Below are 18,519 nucleotides of genomic sequence, written 5' to 3'. Positions count from 1 at the left end.
GACTCGGCCTCGCGCTCAGCACCGGCCGCGGCCGGCGCGGGGCCGGCAGGGTCGGGAGAGGAGCCGCCGCCGCCGGACCCACGCGGCACCGTCGCGGGCTGACGGCGGTCGGACGCGGCGGTTTCGGGGCGGCGCGGGGGCAGCTCGGCACCCCGCAGCCCCGCTGCCTGCGGCGGGTAGCGCTGCGCCGCGGCGCCCAGGGAGGCTCGACGTGAGGGCGGCGCACCGGGACCCGCGATGGGCGGTGTGGGGTTTTGTATGTCTGTAACGAAGCTCGGCAGGTCGGGGCCTGTCTGCCACACCTCGTACCGGGGAGCCCCTCGCCCTCCCGCCCGCGGCGGCAGGTACCGAGCGGAGTCGCCGGGAGGGGCCGCGCGGGGGCGGCCCGCGGCCCCCGGCCCGCCCCCGGCGGTGGCACCGTGCCGCGGGCCCGGCCCGCCCTCAGCCGCTCACTCCCCCGCGCCGCCGCCCCGTAAGTACCGGCGCGGGCCGGGCCGCGCCCAGGCGGCCGCGGGCGCGCAGCGGCCGTCATGGGGCTCCGCGCCGCCTCCGGCGTCTACCTGGGCCGGCGCGCCGCCGCCCTGCTGGCCGCGCTGCTGCTGGCGCTGCTGGCGGCGCTGCTGGCGCTCGCCGCCCTCTACGGGCGCTGCCGGCAGGAGGCGCCGCCGCGGGCCTCGCCCGCCCCGGGGGCGCCGCCGCCGCCGCCCCGCGCCACCGCCGCGGCGGGGCCCGCGCCCGACCCCGGCCGGCGCCTGCCGCGGCACCTGGTGCCGCTGCACTACGAGCTGGAGCTGTGGCCGCGCGTGCGGCCGGGCCAGGCGGGGCCCTTCGCCTTCAGCGGGCAGGTGAACATCACGGTGCGCTGCCGCCGCGACACGGACGCCGTGGTGCTGCACAGCGCCGGGCTGCGCAGCCGCGGCGCCGCCGTGCGCGGGCCGGTGGCCGAGGCGGGCGCCGCCGTGGAGGTGGCGGCGGTGCGGCAGGAGGCGGCGGAGGAGCAGGTGGTGCTGGAGCTGCGCGGGCGGCTGCGGGCCGGGCGGCGCTACGTGCTGCAGCTCGGCTTCCAGGGCCGCCTGGAGGAGGACCTCGACGGGCTCTTCCTCAGCCGCTACACGGACGAGGGCCGCAGCAGGTGGGCAGCGGCGCGGGGGGCCGGGTGTGAGGGCGGGGACCCGCGTCCCCGGCGCCATTTTGGTCCCCCCCCGGCGCCCTCTTGCCCCCGGCCTGGTCCCCGGGGCATCGCCGGGTGCGGTGCCCGCGGCCGGCGCTGCGAGGGGGCGACGCACGCCCACGTCCTCTCGTGATTTTCCGCCACGTCCCGCAGCTCCATAGCTGTCCCCCGTCGAGCGTGGCTTGGGGGTGGCCCTGTCCTCCGGCATTTCGGCAGGTGGCCGCTCCGGCCAGCGCTGGCGCGAGGCGTCCCGCTAGCCTCGGCGGCAGGAGCTGCTGCGTGCCACAAGGGCTGCTGGTGGGGTGGTTAGCTGGTGGTGCTACCACGTGTTTCCCCCAGATGTACCTTGTGGGTTACTCTCCAAAAAAGAGCAGGTATGTGCTCGTGGGCCGTTGTCCCCTCCTCTGGAAAGCTCCAAGGAGTGCGCCCCGGCTTTCCCAGGGGAGCTCACGTGGCCAACAAGACCAGCTTGGGGTGGTTGCGGAAACCACGCTGGGACTCCGGGTTGCAGCGGCTGGGGCGGCTGCTCCCTGGAGAAGGGCGAAATGCACGGCATGCATGGTGTACGGACTCTTCTAACCAAAGGCCTTCATGTTAATTCATGTCTTGCAGAACATCTGTGCTCGAATTTAAGGGGAAATAAATACTCTTTGGGTTTTCACCCAAAACTCTGTAAAAGCAAGTCTGCTGAACTCCCAGATCTGCTGACCCTTTCTGTTTTTACCCATTGCCTCCCTGTTGTGCTGTGCTGGTGGTTTCCTGCTCTGTTGCCTATCTCTGAGGGGGCTCTAACAGCTCTCTTCACCATTCTTGCCTTCCCCCCCCCCCCCCCCCCCCCCCCCCGGTCAGTAACCATCCCTTAAAGCAGCTGTCCTGCCTTTTTCCCCAGCCTGTCATCAGGGCTTTTCTGTCTTTTTACCCAAGGGGCTTTTTTGTTGTCTATCAGGTTGGGTCTCCTTTTGTCAAACCACAAAAGGCTTATGGGAACGGTAAGGGCCTATCTCAACTGGTCAAGCAGAGTTTCTGAGACATTAACTCTCTCTTTCTTGCCCTGTACTGATGATGAGGGACCGGACAATTCCTCCATCCAATTCCTGGGAGCTGCGCTCCAGTGGAGTCTTATTTCTGAGCTCATACGTTGTGTATGACAGTGTAGAACTGTCAGCTTCTCACTTCGTCTGCGTCTGTGAGGAATTAATCTTGAGCTCAGGGTTTGGGCAGTGTATTTCTGGGCATGATTTCAGAGACACTGAACGTATACATTGCAGCTGTACAGTGGAACAGGCTGGGTCGTGGCTTTGGAGAGCAGGAGTTCACGGGTGCTCTTTGCGCATGAAGTTGTTTGGATGTCATCACTGAGTAGGTCTGTGTTTAAGTAATATGATTTCCTTAATGAGTGCTACCCTGATGCTTTATTTATTTGGAACTGGAAGTAGTATTGGCACAGTGTGAGTTTATCGAGTAGTCAATCACTTAAAAGTTGTCAGCCTCAAAATAATGCTGCTTTTTTTTTTTGTTTTTAAATTGGGAATCTTCTCTGTGTGAATTTCATCCTAAATTTCTGTATGTGAAACTTGCTAAAGAAAAGTCAAACTTAACACCATTATTTTAATAGTTCATATTGAAGACAAACTTCTCAAGATAAAGACTTTAAAGTAAAGGCAGATAAATGGCTTATTTAAAGTTATTTTATTTTTAATAATTAAAGATGTAGTGAATTGCTGGGGATCACAGTGAGTCAGAAGGAGCACTAGAGTAAAATGCAAGAGTTCTTGTTTCCCAGCCATCAGGTAATCCCAGTTACCCTCAAGATCCATGTTACCTGCCCTTACAGGAGTAATACTAATAAGAAACCCTGAAATAAAACTAACTTCTTTTTATGGAAACAGAAGAGGATTGTGTGATTTTTCCATAACAATGAGTAGGCTTTTCAGCTGCCAGCTCTTATGTAAATCTTCACTGATACCATTGTCTTCCACATCTGGAAAATTTAACTTAGGCAGACCTGGTTTCTTAATTATTTTTATTAAGAGAAAGGAGAAGTCGATTAGCTTGACAGAAAAATACAATATAGTCCTAAGTTATTTTATAAAATACATTCTGTTTTTCTTTAGTCGTTATTTTGCCATTCACAGGAATATTTATCCAACTTTTGAGTTTGTTAAGGAAAAGATAGAATGCTTATCTACATTTAAAAAATAATATTCTAAATAAGTAGGAATGCAACAAGCACTTAATTATTTAGTGCTGCATCAAATTACTTTTTGATACCGTATTAATTCATCCAAATCCTACCTAAGAAACACTGAATTAGACTGAAGCACACTGTGTAAAAGTCAAAGGATCTAAAAAATACTGTTGTCAGCTTTGCTGACATGGTAGAAATCAGGAAGAAATGTTTTAAAATCTTTAAAATAATGTGCATAGTTCAATTTTGAAGTGTTTAAAGGATTTATGGCAATCATTCCGTTTTAATCTTAACTTGTCATGAAGCACTAATGAAATGCGAGACTGCTGTCTGGGTTAAAAAGATGCCAGTAGTGTTCAGACACTGGAGTAAGTCAAAGGAAAGTCACTGATTGCAGAATAACATATTGTTTTGGTTACTTGTTCCTGCTTGCATTCCTGATATTCTTAAATGGATTTTACATATCTTTTCTGCTTTAAAAAGGCTTTCTCTGAATCCAGAGCATGCAACAGTATCTGGTTATTTTTCTCCTTTACTAAGGATGAAGTCATCTTTTTACCATAGCAGTTTCCTAATCTGCTGGGGTCCAGTTACACTGAAGAGGTTTTGCCCTCCTTTTTCAGAGAAGGTGCATTTTGAGGTCTAGCTTTTGTAAGCTCTGACAAGCTGTTAATGATGTAAAAAGTTTAATTCTGATGGAGGACCTAATAGGTGGGGAGCTATTTAGAAGCATTCAGTGTCTTTCAGCTTGGGGCTGTACATACAAACAAAGCCCATGACGATGCTGGGAGGAAGCCGCTGCCCCCGGTAGGCTGTTTTGTAGCTTTTCTGAGGTGACTTTCACCTGGCCCCAGCAGACCTCTTGGGATCTGATTCCTGCCTGGGCTTCTGACTTCTCTTGTCCACTGTAAGACCACTCAAGGCTGTAACTTACACCACCAGCTGTAACAATGTGCCATTTATCTACAGTCAAACAGATCCTTGTACTTTTTGTATGTGCTAGAAATTGCAGTGGCTTTTGTAATCTGTGCTTGTGAAACTACTGGAGACCTCTGATTACAGGGGTGTTTAAGCACCGAATGGCAAGCTTTCGGGAGACTGCTGGATCCTAAAGAGAAGTGAAGCCCCTGAAACGTTTATTGGGTCTGGGGTTTGGCATCTGCTGTTTTCTGGGTCAGATGTCTGCGTTGCCCTTGGCAAGTTTGCAGAATTAGCTGATGGACACAAAGTGCCGTTCCCTGTTCCCTCCAAATCAGAGCTGAAGCACACTGGCAAGGTGGCGTGGGAAAGTTTCTTTGTAATGAGAACGCTCTGCTAGTTTCATAAAACAGAACAAATCAAAACCAAACCTTACCTAATTTCCAAAACAAAAATTGCTTGTGATCTGTTTGATCAGAGGTGACAGCAAGTGTTTTTACTGTTGACAATTTGTGCTACACCCCTGATCAGGTCTTACACCTGTTGTCCAAAAAGCGGATTCGTTGCCCAGTGTGCAATAAGCCAATAATTGCCAGATTTGCGACTTTCCCTTTTACACTGATTGGTTAGTGATTTCTTCATTCCCTGGGACCCACCCCTGCTTCTCAAGGTCCTGATCAATTATGTGTTCCCATATTACCACCCTTAAAAGAACGTTCTTACCAATTACACTTTCATACACTCCAGTCGTCACTGTCCAAACGTGTACAAAGCTTACCTTTGGTTACCACAACCAATTACCCTTGTATCATACCCTTTATGCAATGTCTCTTAATAATTACTGCGTTGCACCTTTGAGCTGCTTACCTGTTCCGACCAGGGAGGGTGCTCACGGAGTCCCCGAACAAAACGGTCGGTGCGCGCTGGAGTCCGATGAGCAGTGTCTCCCCGCCGGGAACGGGCAAGACGATCCGGGCAAGGCTTTACAGCGAGGGTCCCATCTGGGTCGCCAGAAAACTGTTGTCCGAAAAGCGGATTCGTTGCCCGGTGTGCAATAAGCCAATAATTACACACTCAGGAGAGACATTTGCTTATTTATTTCAGAGTTGTGCAAGCCTGGGTGCTCGGTGGTTTCCCACAAATCAAGCACACCCCCCCCCCCCCCCAACTTTTCAAGTAGCATTTATAACAAATTGCCAGATTTGCGACTTTCCCTTTTACACTGATTGGTTAGTGATTTCTTCGTTCCCCGGGTCCCACCCCTGCTTCTCAAGGTCCTGATCAATTAACACTGCCCCAGCTGGGTCAGTAGACGTTATCTCCCAAGGTCCTGAGGAAGAGGACATAATCCAGACCCCTTAATTAACACTGTTTCAACAGTGAGAGGAGGCTTTGCTTCCCAAGGTCCTGGCACCCAAACAGGCCTTATTTCACAGCCTTGACATCCTCCCTTCCGGAGAGTGGGGCACAGGAATGCAGACTGCTCGTAACTCCCTTATCTTTCCAGCCTGCACCAGCTCTGGGGCCCTTTCTTACCGAACTAGGAGCGCGGCCTAAGGCTTCAGCAAATTTAACTACTTATGCTAAGCAAGTGTGCGGCTACTCATGCTAAGCAAATTCTATCTAAGATAGAAGTTATCCAAATCTACCTACTTCAAACGTTCTTTCTGAGCTTCTCAGGGTTGTCTTGTAACACACCCGATACCTGTCTGGATAGCACGCAGGCAGTGCTCACAGCAGCAGAGGAAGTCAAAAAGGAGGTTACTCCTACTTCCCCAGTACAAAGTATCTGGAAGGCTCCCCTTTTGAAATGGGAAATCTGTGCTGTACTTATAGCTGGGAGAGTTCATGCCAGGAGCAAGGTAGGGCGAAGATGGTTTCCACATCTTTGTGCCTTCTTTAGCAGTGCCGGCTTAAATATATGCAGCGCAGGAGGTTTGCGGTAGCGTTGTTCTGCATGAAGACCTGGTGCTGCTGCGAATGAGCTCGTGTACGATACTCCAGGGTTACCAGGGTCCTTGTGGAGAGTACAGTGAGGTGCAGGGTGTATGTCAGTGTTCATGTCAGTGTTTCAAAATCCTATGAGAATTTTGCTTAGTACCTGCTCTGCACATATTGTCCTCCAGGATACCATGCAAATTCTATACCGATAATTGACTGGATAGGGCTGGTGTTAATAAGCATCCCAAAATATGATCAAACACAATATTTAGGCTGGCTTTTTTTAATCAGTTGCTTACCTACCAAATACTAGAATGACAGAAAATAGGATTAGAATGGCATCGGTACAGTTAACTGTGTCTCAGAACAGGGAATCTTAAATTATTTTTAACTCTGTTTTCTGTGATTCTGTGGGTAAGACCATCAAAGTCATTTGACAAAAATCAGAGCAAATAACACATGATGTTTTCTTGGGTTGCATGTTAGCATGTTAGTATTGAGTACTGGTTACCTGAAAGAAGGACTGGCTGTAGGAGACAGCAGCTGCATACAACTTGCAATATTCTGCTCACTGTAAAACTCTTACTTTGAACAACTTTATGGTTTTTTTATGGATTTAATTCTGATATGGTTTTCAGTGTGGAAAAATGCAGCTGTAAAAGGTGTTAGCACAAAAGTGTTACAAATAACTGTTTTAGTGAGAAGGGCATTTTTAGAAGAATAACATTTTTGCATCAACATAAAACATTTCTTCTACAGTGATGTTTTTTTATCAGGTGAAATAATGTCCACTAGTTATATACTATACATGAAACTTTCTTCATTCTTGTTATTTAGACACCAACTGAAAAAATAACTGACCCAGTTTAAATCGGTAAAGGTTTAGGCTAGGAGATCCTGTTATCTGTGTGGTTCTCATTATTTCAAAATACAGTCATTTTGATTTTATTTTACTAGGAGGAGGAAGCATATTTATAAAAATTATTTTTAAAAAGAAAATGAATCAGTGCACAAAGCTGCAGGAGTAAGGGAGGAAGTTATCTATCTGCCTATGTAACATTAGGCTTTTTTGAAAATAAAACTCCGTTTGGGTAATTTGTTTTGTAATAAAGTTTGCTGGTGATTCAGTTCACGCTAATACCTCCACCTCTTCTAAAAACCAGCAAAAAACCCCAACAGTGACTCATTCTGACAAGTGAAATAAGTTTGTGAAATAACTTATTTGTGTAACATGCATGAAACGTTTTCATTTTTCTTCTTACTTGGAGACCCACTGAAAAATAACTTTTTAATCCTTCCTCATATTTCTTTTTTTACGATCATGCTTTGGCCCCATGTATATTATTTTGTGCTCTTGAACAAAAATTCTTGCGGGCAGTAGGCCAAATTCAGTCTGTGTCTGCATTAGTTTCTGCTAGCAAAGAGCCTCCAGAGACTGTAATTCCACTGGTGCCGGGAAATTTGCAGGAGTGAGGTTGTTCAGCGTTTCCTATAACCAAGCTGTAACTGAATGCACAACTGCGCGCACAAAAGCTTTGCTGCCTGGGAAGATGGTGAAGCTAGAATAGCAGTATTTTCAGTGACTGATTCCTCGATGAAGTGATCTATTGCTTTTACTGCTCCTGTGTAACCCTGGCAGAAGTTTAAGTTGTCCTCTGCCATGAACAACGTAAAGGAGGGCAGGAGGCGATGCTCAGGTAAAGCTTTTAGCTGCTTCAGTAAGGAAGCTGATGGCTTGCACAGCATGTACATGACTCTGCAGTGAATCAGGTCCTTAAAGAATATTTCTGTATTAATAGGCAAGAAGTCAGAGACACTGTGCTGCTCTCCCTTGAGCTAATCCTCACTTTGAAACAGACAGCATGGTCCTGATAGTCACCGTGCATCAGAGAGTGTTCAACACGGAGTCTTTAAATGTCATAAATTGTATTTATGGTATGGTGTCAAGCTGTGTCTGTTAAATGCAAGGCATACCTTGTTTTGAGACTGGGGCTTTTGCATGCTAGTCCTATTGACATTAATTCAGCCCTAAGCCATCAGCAATGAGGAAGGCATAGTGTAGATGGGCTGCAGATATTTTCATCATGTTGGTTAGACTTGCTCTGAGCAGGGTTAGGTAATGCAGCAGTTAAAATGGCAGCAGCCGTACGTCTGTCACAGTGCAGGGACTCATGAAGGTGCTGACCTTCGTGAGGGCTGACCTTGGGAGTGGGGTGGGAGCCTTGCTAAGCTTTGTTAATGGAAGCAGCAAGCTAATAGCTCTGTTCTTTGGGTCTAATTCCAGACAGTGCAGCACATCTTCTGTGAAATGATGTAAATATAAGTGGAAAGGTATTAATTTCAGATACTGAAAAAAAGGGCATCTTAAAAAATGCAGCTGTAGGTCATAAACATTGTTTTTGACGGGTCCTGTGCTCAGCGCTGCAGATCTGACTCATTGCTTGCTGCATAGGTATTGATACTGCCCTTATGGCCTCTGGCTTGGTTGTGATAGCTCTGTGCTAAGCCTAAGCCTGCGTGAACCTAATGTATCAGATATACTGCTAGGGGATGCCTCAACCACAGCTGAAAAATATTAATACTGTAATGGTGTTAAGGTCAATGAAAAAAGCAGATCATGCCATTCTTGCAAGCCACAGCTGCTGGGAACTTCCTTAACTTATCTGACTTTTTTCAAGTCTTCTAAACATTGTGGAAAGTTTGATAGTCTGAAGTTATATGGTTGCCTGCCTTTTCTTCTTCTCACCTTTAGCATGTGCATCATTGTTCACTTCATTCAGATACGTGTAAAAGTCTGTTTCCTATGGCGTTTTCAATGCTTTAAGTGGCCTTTGGCCCAGGGTATGGAGCTTGAAGAACAGTTACAGTAGCATTTTTCACATTCCCAGAAAGATGCCTTGATGTGAACAGCCCAGTGTGTGTGTGTGTGTGTGTGTGTGCGCGCGCGCGCGCTTTTTGAGTAACTTTAGCCACTGAATATAGTGACTTACCTCTTGATTCTAACCCCTGTGTCACAAAGATCTGCCCCAAGTGAGGCAAAGCTCCACAGTGTAAGGCAGAAAAGGGTACTCTGCACTCTGGCACTGTTTTCACTGGGGTTTTTCTCTATGTAGTTTGGATGGAAGGAGGCATGTGCATGTATGCATGATTAGCTAACAGATATTATGCTTACAGTCTTTTATTAAAATGTATTGCTAAAATAAGAGAGCCTGCATTAGAGAGATGAGCAGCTGTAAGGAGAAGAGATTCTAACTATGAAATGAAGTTGGTCAAAGTTGGTCACTTTCTGAGCATTTGCCTTCTCTGTGCAAAACTTTAATCAGTATAGTCTTAGTAACCAAACTCAAAGCTCAAATAATCAAAATATGGTATCTGGAAAAGCTTATGAAGGGGGAAAAAAAACATAACTCAGTTAAAACAAACAAACAAAAAAATGCTACTTTTCTTTAGAAGCCTCCAAACTGAGCTGTCTGATGGGGAGGGGATTTAATCGTGACTTTAATAACTAGATCTTTTCCAAATCTGCATGGTTTTTTTTCCTTTTTTCTCATTTAGCATTTTTGTGCACTCTCTGATTTTGATCAGCTGTAACATGCTGGGTTAATCTTATTTGTGTTTTCAATATAGTATGCTGATTGCATCCCAATTGGAACCAACATATGCCAGGACAGTTTATCCATGCTTTGATGAACCAGCCATGAAGGCCACATTTAATATCAGAATTGTCCATGACCCAAGTTATGTGGCTCTTTCCAACATGCCTGTTATTGGTAAGTAAACAACAGTTAGACTTTCGTGGGTCCCCTCTGTCCCGATCTAATATCGGGAGGGTTTTGTTACGATCCCAAGGACGAGATTAAGATGCTAAATCTGGTCAAATATCGTACAACCTTTTAACTTTATTTTCCACGATGTGGGGAGAAAAGGTGTGTGTGTGGGGGGGGAGGCGAAGGGAAAAAGGGAACAAGGGTAAGGGGAAAAGATAGAGAAAGTTGGAAAAGGAGAGAGGAAGCTAGCTACCACCACTCCGAGGCCGATGATGTTCCGCTGACTCCATTCGAATCACAGCTCAAGCTGGGTGCCTCCGACGAGGGCCGAGAGAGAGAGCGAGAGGAGCCCAAACAAAGAAATCCCTCGGCAATTATAGCTTTTTCAAATTAAGTTTTCCCACCCCTCACGTGGTAGTTCAGACCAATAGTAATATTTGGGTCTGGGGTCTCCTGCTCCTTATTGGGTCTCCTCACTGTCCCTAGGTAGGCCGTTTACTGTTGCCGTTTCTGCTGACAGGTGTGTCTCCATTCTTGGGTCCAGCCATTAGCTCTCAAGGTCCTGACAAAGAAGGCGATAACTCCAGCAATTAGCACTGTTTCAGCAGTGCACAGGAATGCAAATTGCTGGTAACTCCCTTCTCATTCCCGCCTGCACCAGCTCTGGGCCCTTTCTCACTGTACTAGGGAGTGCGGCCTAAGGCTTCAGCAAATTTAGCCACTCATGCCAAGCAGGTTTTATAGAAGTTGTGCTAAAAACGGTCAATAATTTACAGTCCAGATCCCAAAATCTCTGCCTGATTGTGGTCTCATTCAGTGCAGGCTCGGTGTGTCCTGGGTGGTCGCAGGGAGACCATCTCGGGGAGTTGCAGCAGCCCAGTCCTGTTTCCGCCAGGGACAGATGGCTTGTTCGGGGTTGTGGCCTGCCTGCACCCCATGCACCAAGAAATGTTTAAGGCAAAAAATTCATTCATCTGTCCGCCACACCCTCCACCCAAATTACATTAAATAAGGGTGTAATTTATCTGAATAAAGGATAACTTTATCATTCTCTCCAGCAGCATTCTGTTGTCCACGGGCTCGTGCTTTGAAAATGCACAGAAAATCTGTGCTCATACATTTAAAAATTGTCAGGCAGATATTCTTAATTAATGCCTTTGGCAATAATTCGAGGCTCAATTGTGATGTGCTCTTGTTTGGTAGCTGAGGCCTGGACATGGTTTGATTCTTAACATTTACTGCACAGCCAACGTATCTCACTGCATGACTTCTCCTCAAAACAAAATGGCAGCTCCAGAAGTTTGTGGAAAAACCTATAATTGTGGTATTAAAACACTGTTTTCCTTTTATGCAGATTTCAAGATGTACATACATCGTATGAAAAAGTCTTCTACTAGGCAAAGAGACTGTAGTCTCTTCTATATGTATGCAATAAGAATTACATATGATTACATATAATTCTGTGGCAGTGCCCCTCCTGTCCCTCGCTGGGCTTCGTGTGGAGTGCAGGCTTAGATTCCAAACAATTCCATAAATTAGTATTCCTACAGGAAGCTGTGGGATCTCTTGCCTGCTTCTTAATGGATCTTTTCTTTAACTCATTGTCATGAATCTCTATTTTTCACCTAAATAACTTTCAACAACAAAAAGGAAGGTTTATGAGATTTGCATAAAAGTTAAATAACTCAGAAATTGTAAGATGGGATCTCTGCAAGAATAGCTTGGAAGCATTTTTTTCTTCAAGAATCTTGTCCACTATTATTTTTCCTCCTTGTATAGACAGAAGATACCTGATTAAGTACTTTTTAAGTCTTAGACACACATAACCTATATTTGAATTATAATCAATCATGTGTATTTTATGCAGCATGGGATAAATTGTTCACAGTTTGTCCACATCCTAAAGCTGATGCAATCCGATATGCTTTAAAGGCTTGAGTTAAGAAGCTCAAGAGTGGATTTTTGGTGTTTGCCTGAAAGGTCACAACTCTGATATGGGGTAGCAGCACAGAGACTGGCTGCTTGCCTGCTGCCAGAAGCATATGAAGTTAGTGCAGATCTACAGTGTATCAAAGAGGAAACATGCAAGAGACAAAATTTCTTGTTTATTATGCAAGAGTCCTGGTTTGAATATTTTTTTGATACTTTTTTCTTAGATATTTCTGAAATGAAGGATGAAAATGGAAGCCTGTGGACTATTACCACATTTAATACTTCGCTGAAAATGTCAACTTATATAACTGCTTTTGTGATTTGTGATTTTGATTATGTCACCAGAACCGAGCGGGGGAATGAGGTAAATATAAGGCTGCATAACACATCACACAGTTTACGGCAGGAATTGGCTCTGTGCTGCATCATGTGCTTTAGAAGATATCACAGATATTAACTGTGCTTTCCATTCCAAAAGTATTTGCTTATGTGGAAAAACTGCTAACATTTATGCTAGAAATACCACTACAGAAAGTGTTCTTGTATAATAATTAGTGTACTATCCTGTCCTCATCATTTCATAGGTGTATTCTGATACGATTCTACAAGTACATACTGGGTGTGTATGTTAAAACTTTAGGGGGTGGTTACTCTGCATACAGTACTGGGTCTACATCTTCGTATGTTGTTAGCTGTTTTAACGGGAAAAAATATCCATTTCTGCTGCTGTGATAACTCAGTGAAGTTCAGTGTCTGGTAATGACCTCAGTAGAAGCAGTGCTGTGCTCCAAGCCTTTTATGTACTTGTTTTTCTGCAATGGGCACAATTTTTAGCTTTCAAAAGTAACTATTTTCTGTTTGAAGCTTCTTTATGCAGCGAGTATTCAGTTTTCCTGTTACACTAGAATTGCCAAAGCTCCTTGAGAGAAGCTGTAAAAAAAAAAATACTATAATGGCATTAGTTGTTTAGTTTACCTTCTTTTGTTAAAAGCCAACAGAATAGGTGTGTTAGCTCTATGGTTACTTCACTGTCATCCTCCTAGGGAAAGGCAGGACAAGGTGAGAGGACAGTGCAGAGGTGCAGTAGGAAGCACAGTATTGCCTCATTTATAAAGGTGGAGCTTGGACTTGTATGTCATATCTGCTGTCCCATGTATGAAACAAGTTGATGCTCACAGCTCTGATTGTGGTACCTCCTTCTTGCCCTGACATGTCCTGATAGGAGTCAGCAAAGCAAAGCCTTTAAACTAGTGTTTTTTCAGAAGATGAAGAGGCATCCCGAGTGTGCTGTTAAATAGAGGCAGGGGGATTTTGCCCTTAGGTTTCAGAGAGATGCTCTTTTATCCCTCTGCAATGTGTGTGTGAGTGGGCAATTCATTGCATCTGTTTTAACATTTCCAGTAAGTAATTTACAATCCCAAACACCTGTACTATGATTCAAAGCTCACTTCTGGATTAGAATTTTAAGTCTGTTCATTATGTTTAGCTGTTGCAAAATGAAGTGATCTGGTTTTTGAAACTCCTGAAGAGTGCTGAAAACTCCTGAAGAGGCTGAAGAGAGGGGCTCAGAGGCTGAGCATACTCTGCTGACTGAATATTTTTTATTTTTCCTTATAAATTAAATCCTGATGCTTCCACAACTGTGCATTATGGTTTGGCTGTGCAATCCATTCTGAGACCATGTACTGCATTTAGATGCAAAAAGTGCAGGCTTTTTGAGCTGCTAGGCACCTTGGGGTCTGGCATCTAGAGATGCATGATGGAGATGTATTTCTCTCTTTCACCTACTCCATGACTTTGGGCAAGCAGCTGTTTGCTTCAGTACCATGGCATCACAAATGCCACCAGACAGCCAGGTGTGAAGCATGGGCACAGGAAGGGAAAGCTTTGCTTCCTGCTGCTGTCTCTATTACTTAGAGATAAAGGTGGCTTCTGCTCAGAGGGGCCTCTCTCTGGCAGCAGCCAGAGACTAGTTCTCTCTTTCAGGCTATGAGAAAGTCCAAGTGGAGGGATTTGGCTGTTTGAACAGCACATGCTCTCTAAACATCCATTTCTCTCTCTTCAGAGACCCAGTGGTGGGCTGAAGGAAAATTTGTCCCCCAGGCTCACTGGTTGGAACACACTAGCTTAAGATGTGCGCATTTAAATATTTTCACGGCATTTCCTATTTAACAAAAGACTACTTGAGAATCCATTTGCTCCAGTAATGTATATTCGTATTCAACTCTTGGCTCTTTTGAAGTGCCAGAACTCTCCTAGATTTTAGTGGGATTAGGCTCTGCTCCATATTTTGTTAGGACAAGCACTACTTGGGTTGGGTTTTTGATGAAAAGCTTTATTGCATGATCTAGTGTGGACAGACAGCATTTTCAAACAATGATTCACAGAAGAGAAGCAAAGAAAATGAAAATGAGGGTTTTCTAAAATAACACTTCCTTTTTTATTGCAGATACGTATTTGGGCTCGGAAAGAGGCGGTTAAAAATGGGTATGTTGACTATGCTTTAAATATCACAGGCCCAATATTTTCATTCCTGGAAGACTTGCTTAATATCAGCTACCCTTTGCCAAAGACAGGTAAGGTTTAGAGGAAAAAAAAGGGGGGGGGAGGGGTAATGGACCAGAACGGGCTGTTGATGAAACACCATTCACAGAAATAATGGATCTTCTTGCAATATTCTCTTTTTATAGCATACCACATTCATGGAATAAAACCCTTAACCTTTGTTACTGATTTCTCCTTTCTGCACCATGGCTCTTATTAAACTATAACTCTATCTTCACATCACACTCATTCCTTTAAAGTATCATTTCCTAATACAGTGGCAGATACAGCTACAAAGTGAATAGAAAGGGGGAAAGGGAATTGTTTTGTCAGGTGGCTCTTTGTTGCCCACACCATTCCAGGCAAGCGTGCTATAGTCCTCAAGCCTTCCTAGTAAATCCACGCTTGCCATAACCCATGTGTCCCTCAAATTCCTTACTTTTTATATGTCCCTGTCTAACATGTGAGTTGGCAGCATGTTCCTGGAAGTAGATTCCTGTAGGAAAACATTATTTTTGCTTAAAACGGGACACCAGGTAAGTTGCTTAAGTCAACTTTCAGTCAAGAAAGGAGGGTGCCATCGTGTGGTTCAGTTGTATAGTTTGTCCGCTACTTGTATTTGGATTCACAAGGGCTTGATTAATTAACACTATTATTATTAGTTAATACTAATAATACTATTGGGGAGCATTAATACTATTGGGGAACTTGCTCTTTTATGCACGTACTCACTTTGAAAGCACAGAAGGCAGTACTTCATTTAAATGACTTTTGGATTTTTCCATGATTTTAGTAGACTGCAGAAGTGTGGGGGAAGAATTTTTCTCCTTTGTTGGTTAGATAGTCTGTTGAGGTCAAATCTGTATTTTGGCACTTGAAAGAATGAAATTTTCATCTGTGTAAATATATAACCTCCTGGTTCAGAATAACCTGTATAATTACTCATCATGCTTCTTACAGAAAATGTAACATATGTAGTTGTCACTCTCCATAAATTGTTACCTTAGTAACCATACAAGCTATCCAAGGCTGAAGACAAAACTGCTGCATTCTTCAGTTTAGCATCAATGTAATGATCAATTAGGAATAGCTCCATGCTAGGCATTTCTGTTGTGATCTCAAAACACAGAGTTAAAAATAAATGCATTTAAAGTGAGGGATATTTAAGGGTTTGTTGTTACCTGACTTTAAAGCAGATGTGATGTGTGCTGCTGCCTAACCAAAAGTCAGATAGGATTGGTCACCAAGGCTCTAAGCCTGAACTGGAGAGCCCCACTGAGATGCAGTCTAGCTTTCCTTGGGTTCATCACCATGCTCGTGTTAACTTTTGGACTGGAACTGGCCCATTATCAGCTGGTTTGGAGTACAAGCTTGTCTGCTTCCAAAATGCTCTGTACACCTGCCTCTAGTTTGCTCTTTGCTACCAGCTTAAACAGTGTATCTTTTTTGACATCCTTGATGCCTGTCCAAGGCCCACCTCTGTTTCTGCCCAACTCTCATGTTTGAACTGGAAAACTGCTCCCTGTGTTTAAGGCAGAAGGGGAGTAACAGAGGTAACAGCTCTGCTGTGGGAAGAAAGAGACGATGTTTCTAAGGCTCCTTTCAAATAAGTGTGGAAGGGATCCCTTTACTCACCCATCTGAAAGAAAGAGCCTTTTTTATCAGTTGCTAGGCTGAAAAAAAGAGGTATGATTTCCCCGCCCCAACGCCAAGAGAAACTTATGGCAAACAGAAAGATTTCTGAGACCTGGAAGTGAATATACTCTCTTTTAGTATTGCTAGAATACAATCTTTCCCCCCGCCACACTCCTTCTCAAAAGGTTGGTAGGTACAAGATAAACTTAAGGTCTAGGCTTAGTGGGGGTTTATTTAGCTTCCTGAAAGACTGGCAATCATAAATAAAAAGTGTGAAAAGAAAATTTCACAGAGTGTTTTCTAGAGTATTAGCATGATATAGCAAAGAACCACTAAAAATGTAGTGTCTTCTAATTGCACACTGGAAAAGTCTAGAATACTTGTGAGCATTTTATTTCTGAAAATTTTAAAGGTACTTTTTTGTTTGTTTGAATCAATTTAGATCTGGTTGCACTACCTGATTTTGAAGCAGGTGCTATGGAAAACTGGGGGCTAATCACTTTCCAAGAATCATCATTGATGTACCTCCCAAGTGACAGACTCACGGGCAGAAAGGCTATGATTGCCATAACTGCGTCACATGAGATAGGACACCAGGCATGTGGTAAACAATTCGGTACACTTATTTGCTTATGAAGTTATTTCTTTCCCATTGCTGATGATGTAAAGTCATTGACTAATAGAAAAATAATGACTTGACTGTAAGGGGGTTTGAAAAAATTAGTGGCAAATAGAGAAAGAACTATTAAAACATTAACACAATCCATATCCATGGAGCACTAGGAGGTTGAGAGACTTGTACATTCAATTGAACGTACATTCAGTTGATAAATCAATATCAAAAGCAACTTCTTTCAGATTATGGGCTGCATACTGTCTGCACAGTGCTCTCCGGTATGTACAAGAGTGTTAATGAACTGCTTCCACCCCCCCCGCCACCAGAGTACCCGAATGCTGTACTAGGAATAAAAAGTAGAGATGTAGGGATGATATAGTACTCTGTATACTCTATACTTGGTACCTCAGTGGGGGAATGAATGGACTTCATTAGTGGGAATGCACATATGTATTACAAGAGGTATTTGTTCTTCCATAAGAAACAGCTTATGGTATTATAGAACAAATGCAAAATAAAAACATTTTACAATGAAGCTGGAACTTTGCGCAGTTTTCATAGAGATTTTCAAAATACTTTTTTATTTGGTTTGGAATGATAATGCAGTTTTGCTTTTTTATTGACTGTTTAATTTATTGTTGTTCGCCAGAAAAAAAGTAGTTAGTCAACAAAGCTAGCAAAAGAGTTTAACCTGGCTTGTACACATTTATGCCCTCCTGACAAGGTCTGTAACTTTTCAGACCTTCAGATGAGCAGAGTGTTTTTATTGCAGGCAAATAAAATGCATGTCAGTACTTAATTTAACTTTATTTTAAAACATAGTTATAGGCCAAGATTTTAAGAATTAACAAATAAAACACAAATGCTCAAATGATCGGTGTTTTGTTAAATATAGACTGCCAAGTATGAGTACGTGGCAGCTGTTGTGGAAGTTTTATTGCTTGCCAGGATATGGATTTGCTGATTTTGGAAATGGTTATTTCCCCAGTTCTGTTTGTCATCCACTTGATAATTTTCTTTCCTTAAGAACAAGGAAAAACAAAAATTATTTGGAAATACTGGCTCTTTGGATGGAAAAATGTTTTTGTAATGGTTTGATAAGTAGTGTATTTTTAATCATAGCCTGATTAGATTTTCTGATTCTGTACATTTTATTGGGAAATATTTCCAATTAAATAGAATAAAAGATTGATAACAAGCACTGATATGCTTGTGGTATGAAGTTTTAGATGAAGCAATTAAAAAAAGTAGCTGACCTGAACATCTGACTTTTTTCATGATGCATCTTTGTCCTACTGAATTTCTACTAACTGCAGCATTTTATCCAGTTGACATGTGCACATTAAATAGTCTGCTGGGCATAGATATTTCTAATTTACAAGAATAAAGACAGCAGTTCAGAGAGATGTTGAGACATTTCTTTTCTTTCTATTTAAGTGGTTTGGAAATCTGGTTACTATGAACTGGTGGAATGATCTGTGGCTTAATGAGGGACTGGCATCTTACTTTGAATACCTGGGAGCTACCTTTGTTGAACCCAAGCTTTCACTGGTAAGTGCCAAAGCTGAATTGTTCCAGCTTGCAGGAAGAAAAGGAAGATGGAAGAGATGGAGTTTAATCCAGCCACGGCATTAGTAACTTAACTCCCCTGGGAACTATCAGCAGGTCTCGACTCTTTCCCAGAAGTTTTCTGTCTGCTGGGGACTGTGATCAAGCACAGCTCTTCTGCAGTTGGTACAGAGGATGGCTGGACAATTGTGATTCTGCAGTGACAAGGAGCTAAAGAACTGGGGTTGTCATTTTACTC

At 44.2% G+C, this 18,519-nt stretch overlaps 1 protein-coding gene across 2 annotated transcripts in view; it reads left to right on the top strand.

The window, feature by feature from the left end:
- Positions 1-270: 270 nt before the first annotated feature.
- Positions 271-18,519, top strand: part of LVRN (laeverin) — a 46,738-nt gene continuing 28,489 nt past the window's right edge. Inside the window, exons 1-6 of one of the 2 annotated variants that reach the window (XM_064502862.1) lie at positions 271-1,132; positions 9,846-9,988; positions 12,142-12,281; positions 14,367-14,493; positions 16,539-16,693; positions 18,150-18,263. In XM_064502862.1, coding sequence (XP_064358932.1) covers positions 531-1,132; positions 9,846-9,988; positions 12,142-12,281; positions 14,367-14,493; positions 16,539-16,693; positions 18,150-18,263 — 1,281 coding nt within the window. In that variant the 5' untranslated portion in view covers positions 271-530. The remainder of the gene's footprint in view (positions 1,133-9,845; positions 9,989-12,141; positions 12,282-14,366; positions 14,494-16,538; positions 16,694-18,149; positions 18,264-18,519) is intronic. The other variant, XM_064502861.1, reaches the window with a different exon arrangement.

Source organism: Dromaius novaehollandiae, chromosome Z (assembly GCF_036370855.1).
Source record: "Dromaius novaehollandiae isolate bDroNov1 chromosome Z, bDroNov1.hap1, whole genome shotgun sequence".
NCBI lineage: Eukaryota > Metazoa > Chordata > Aves > Casuariiformes > Dromaiidae > Dromaius > Dromaius novaehollandiae.
This window is presented reverse-complemented; position numbering and strand designations above follow the sequence as displayed.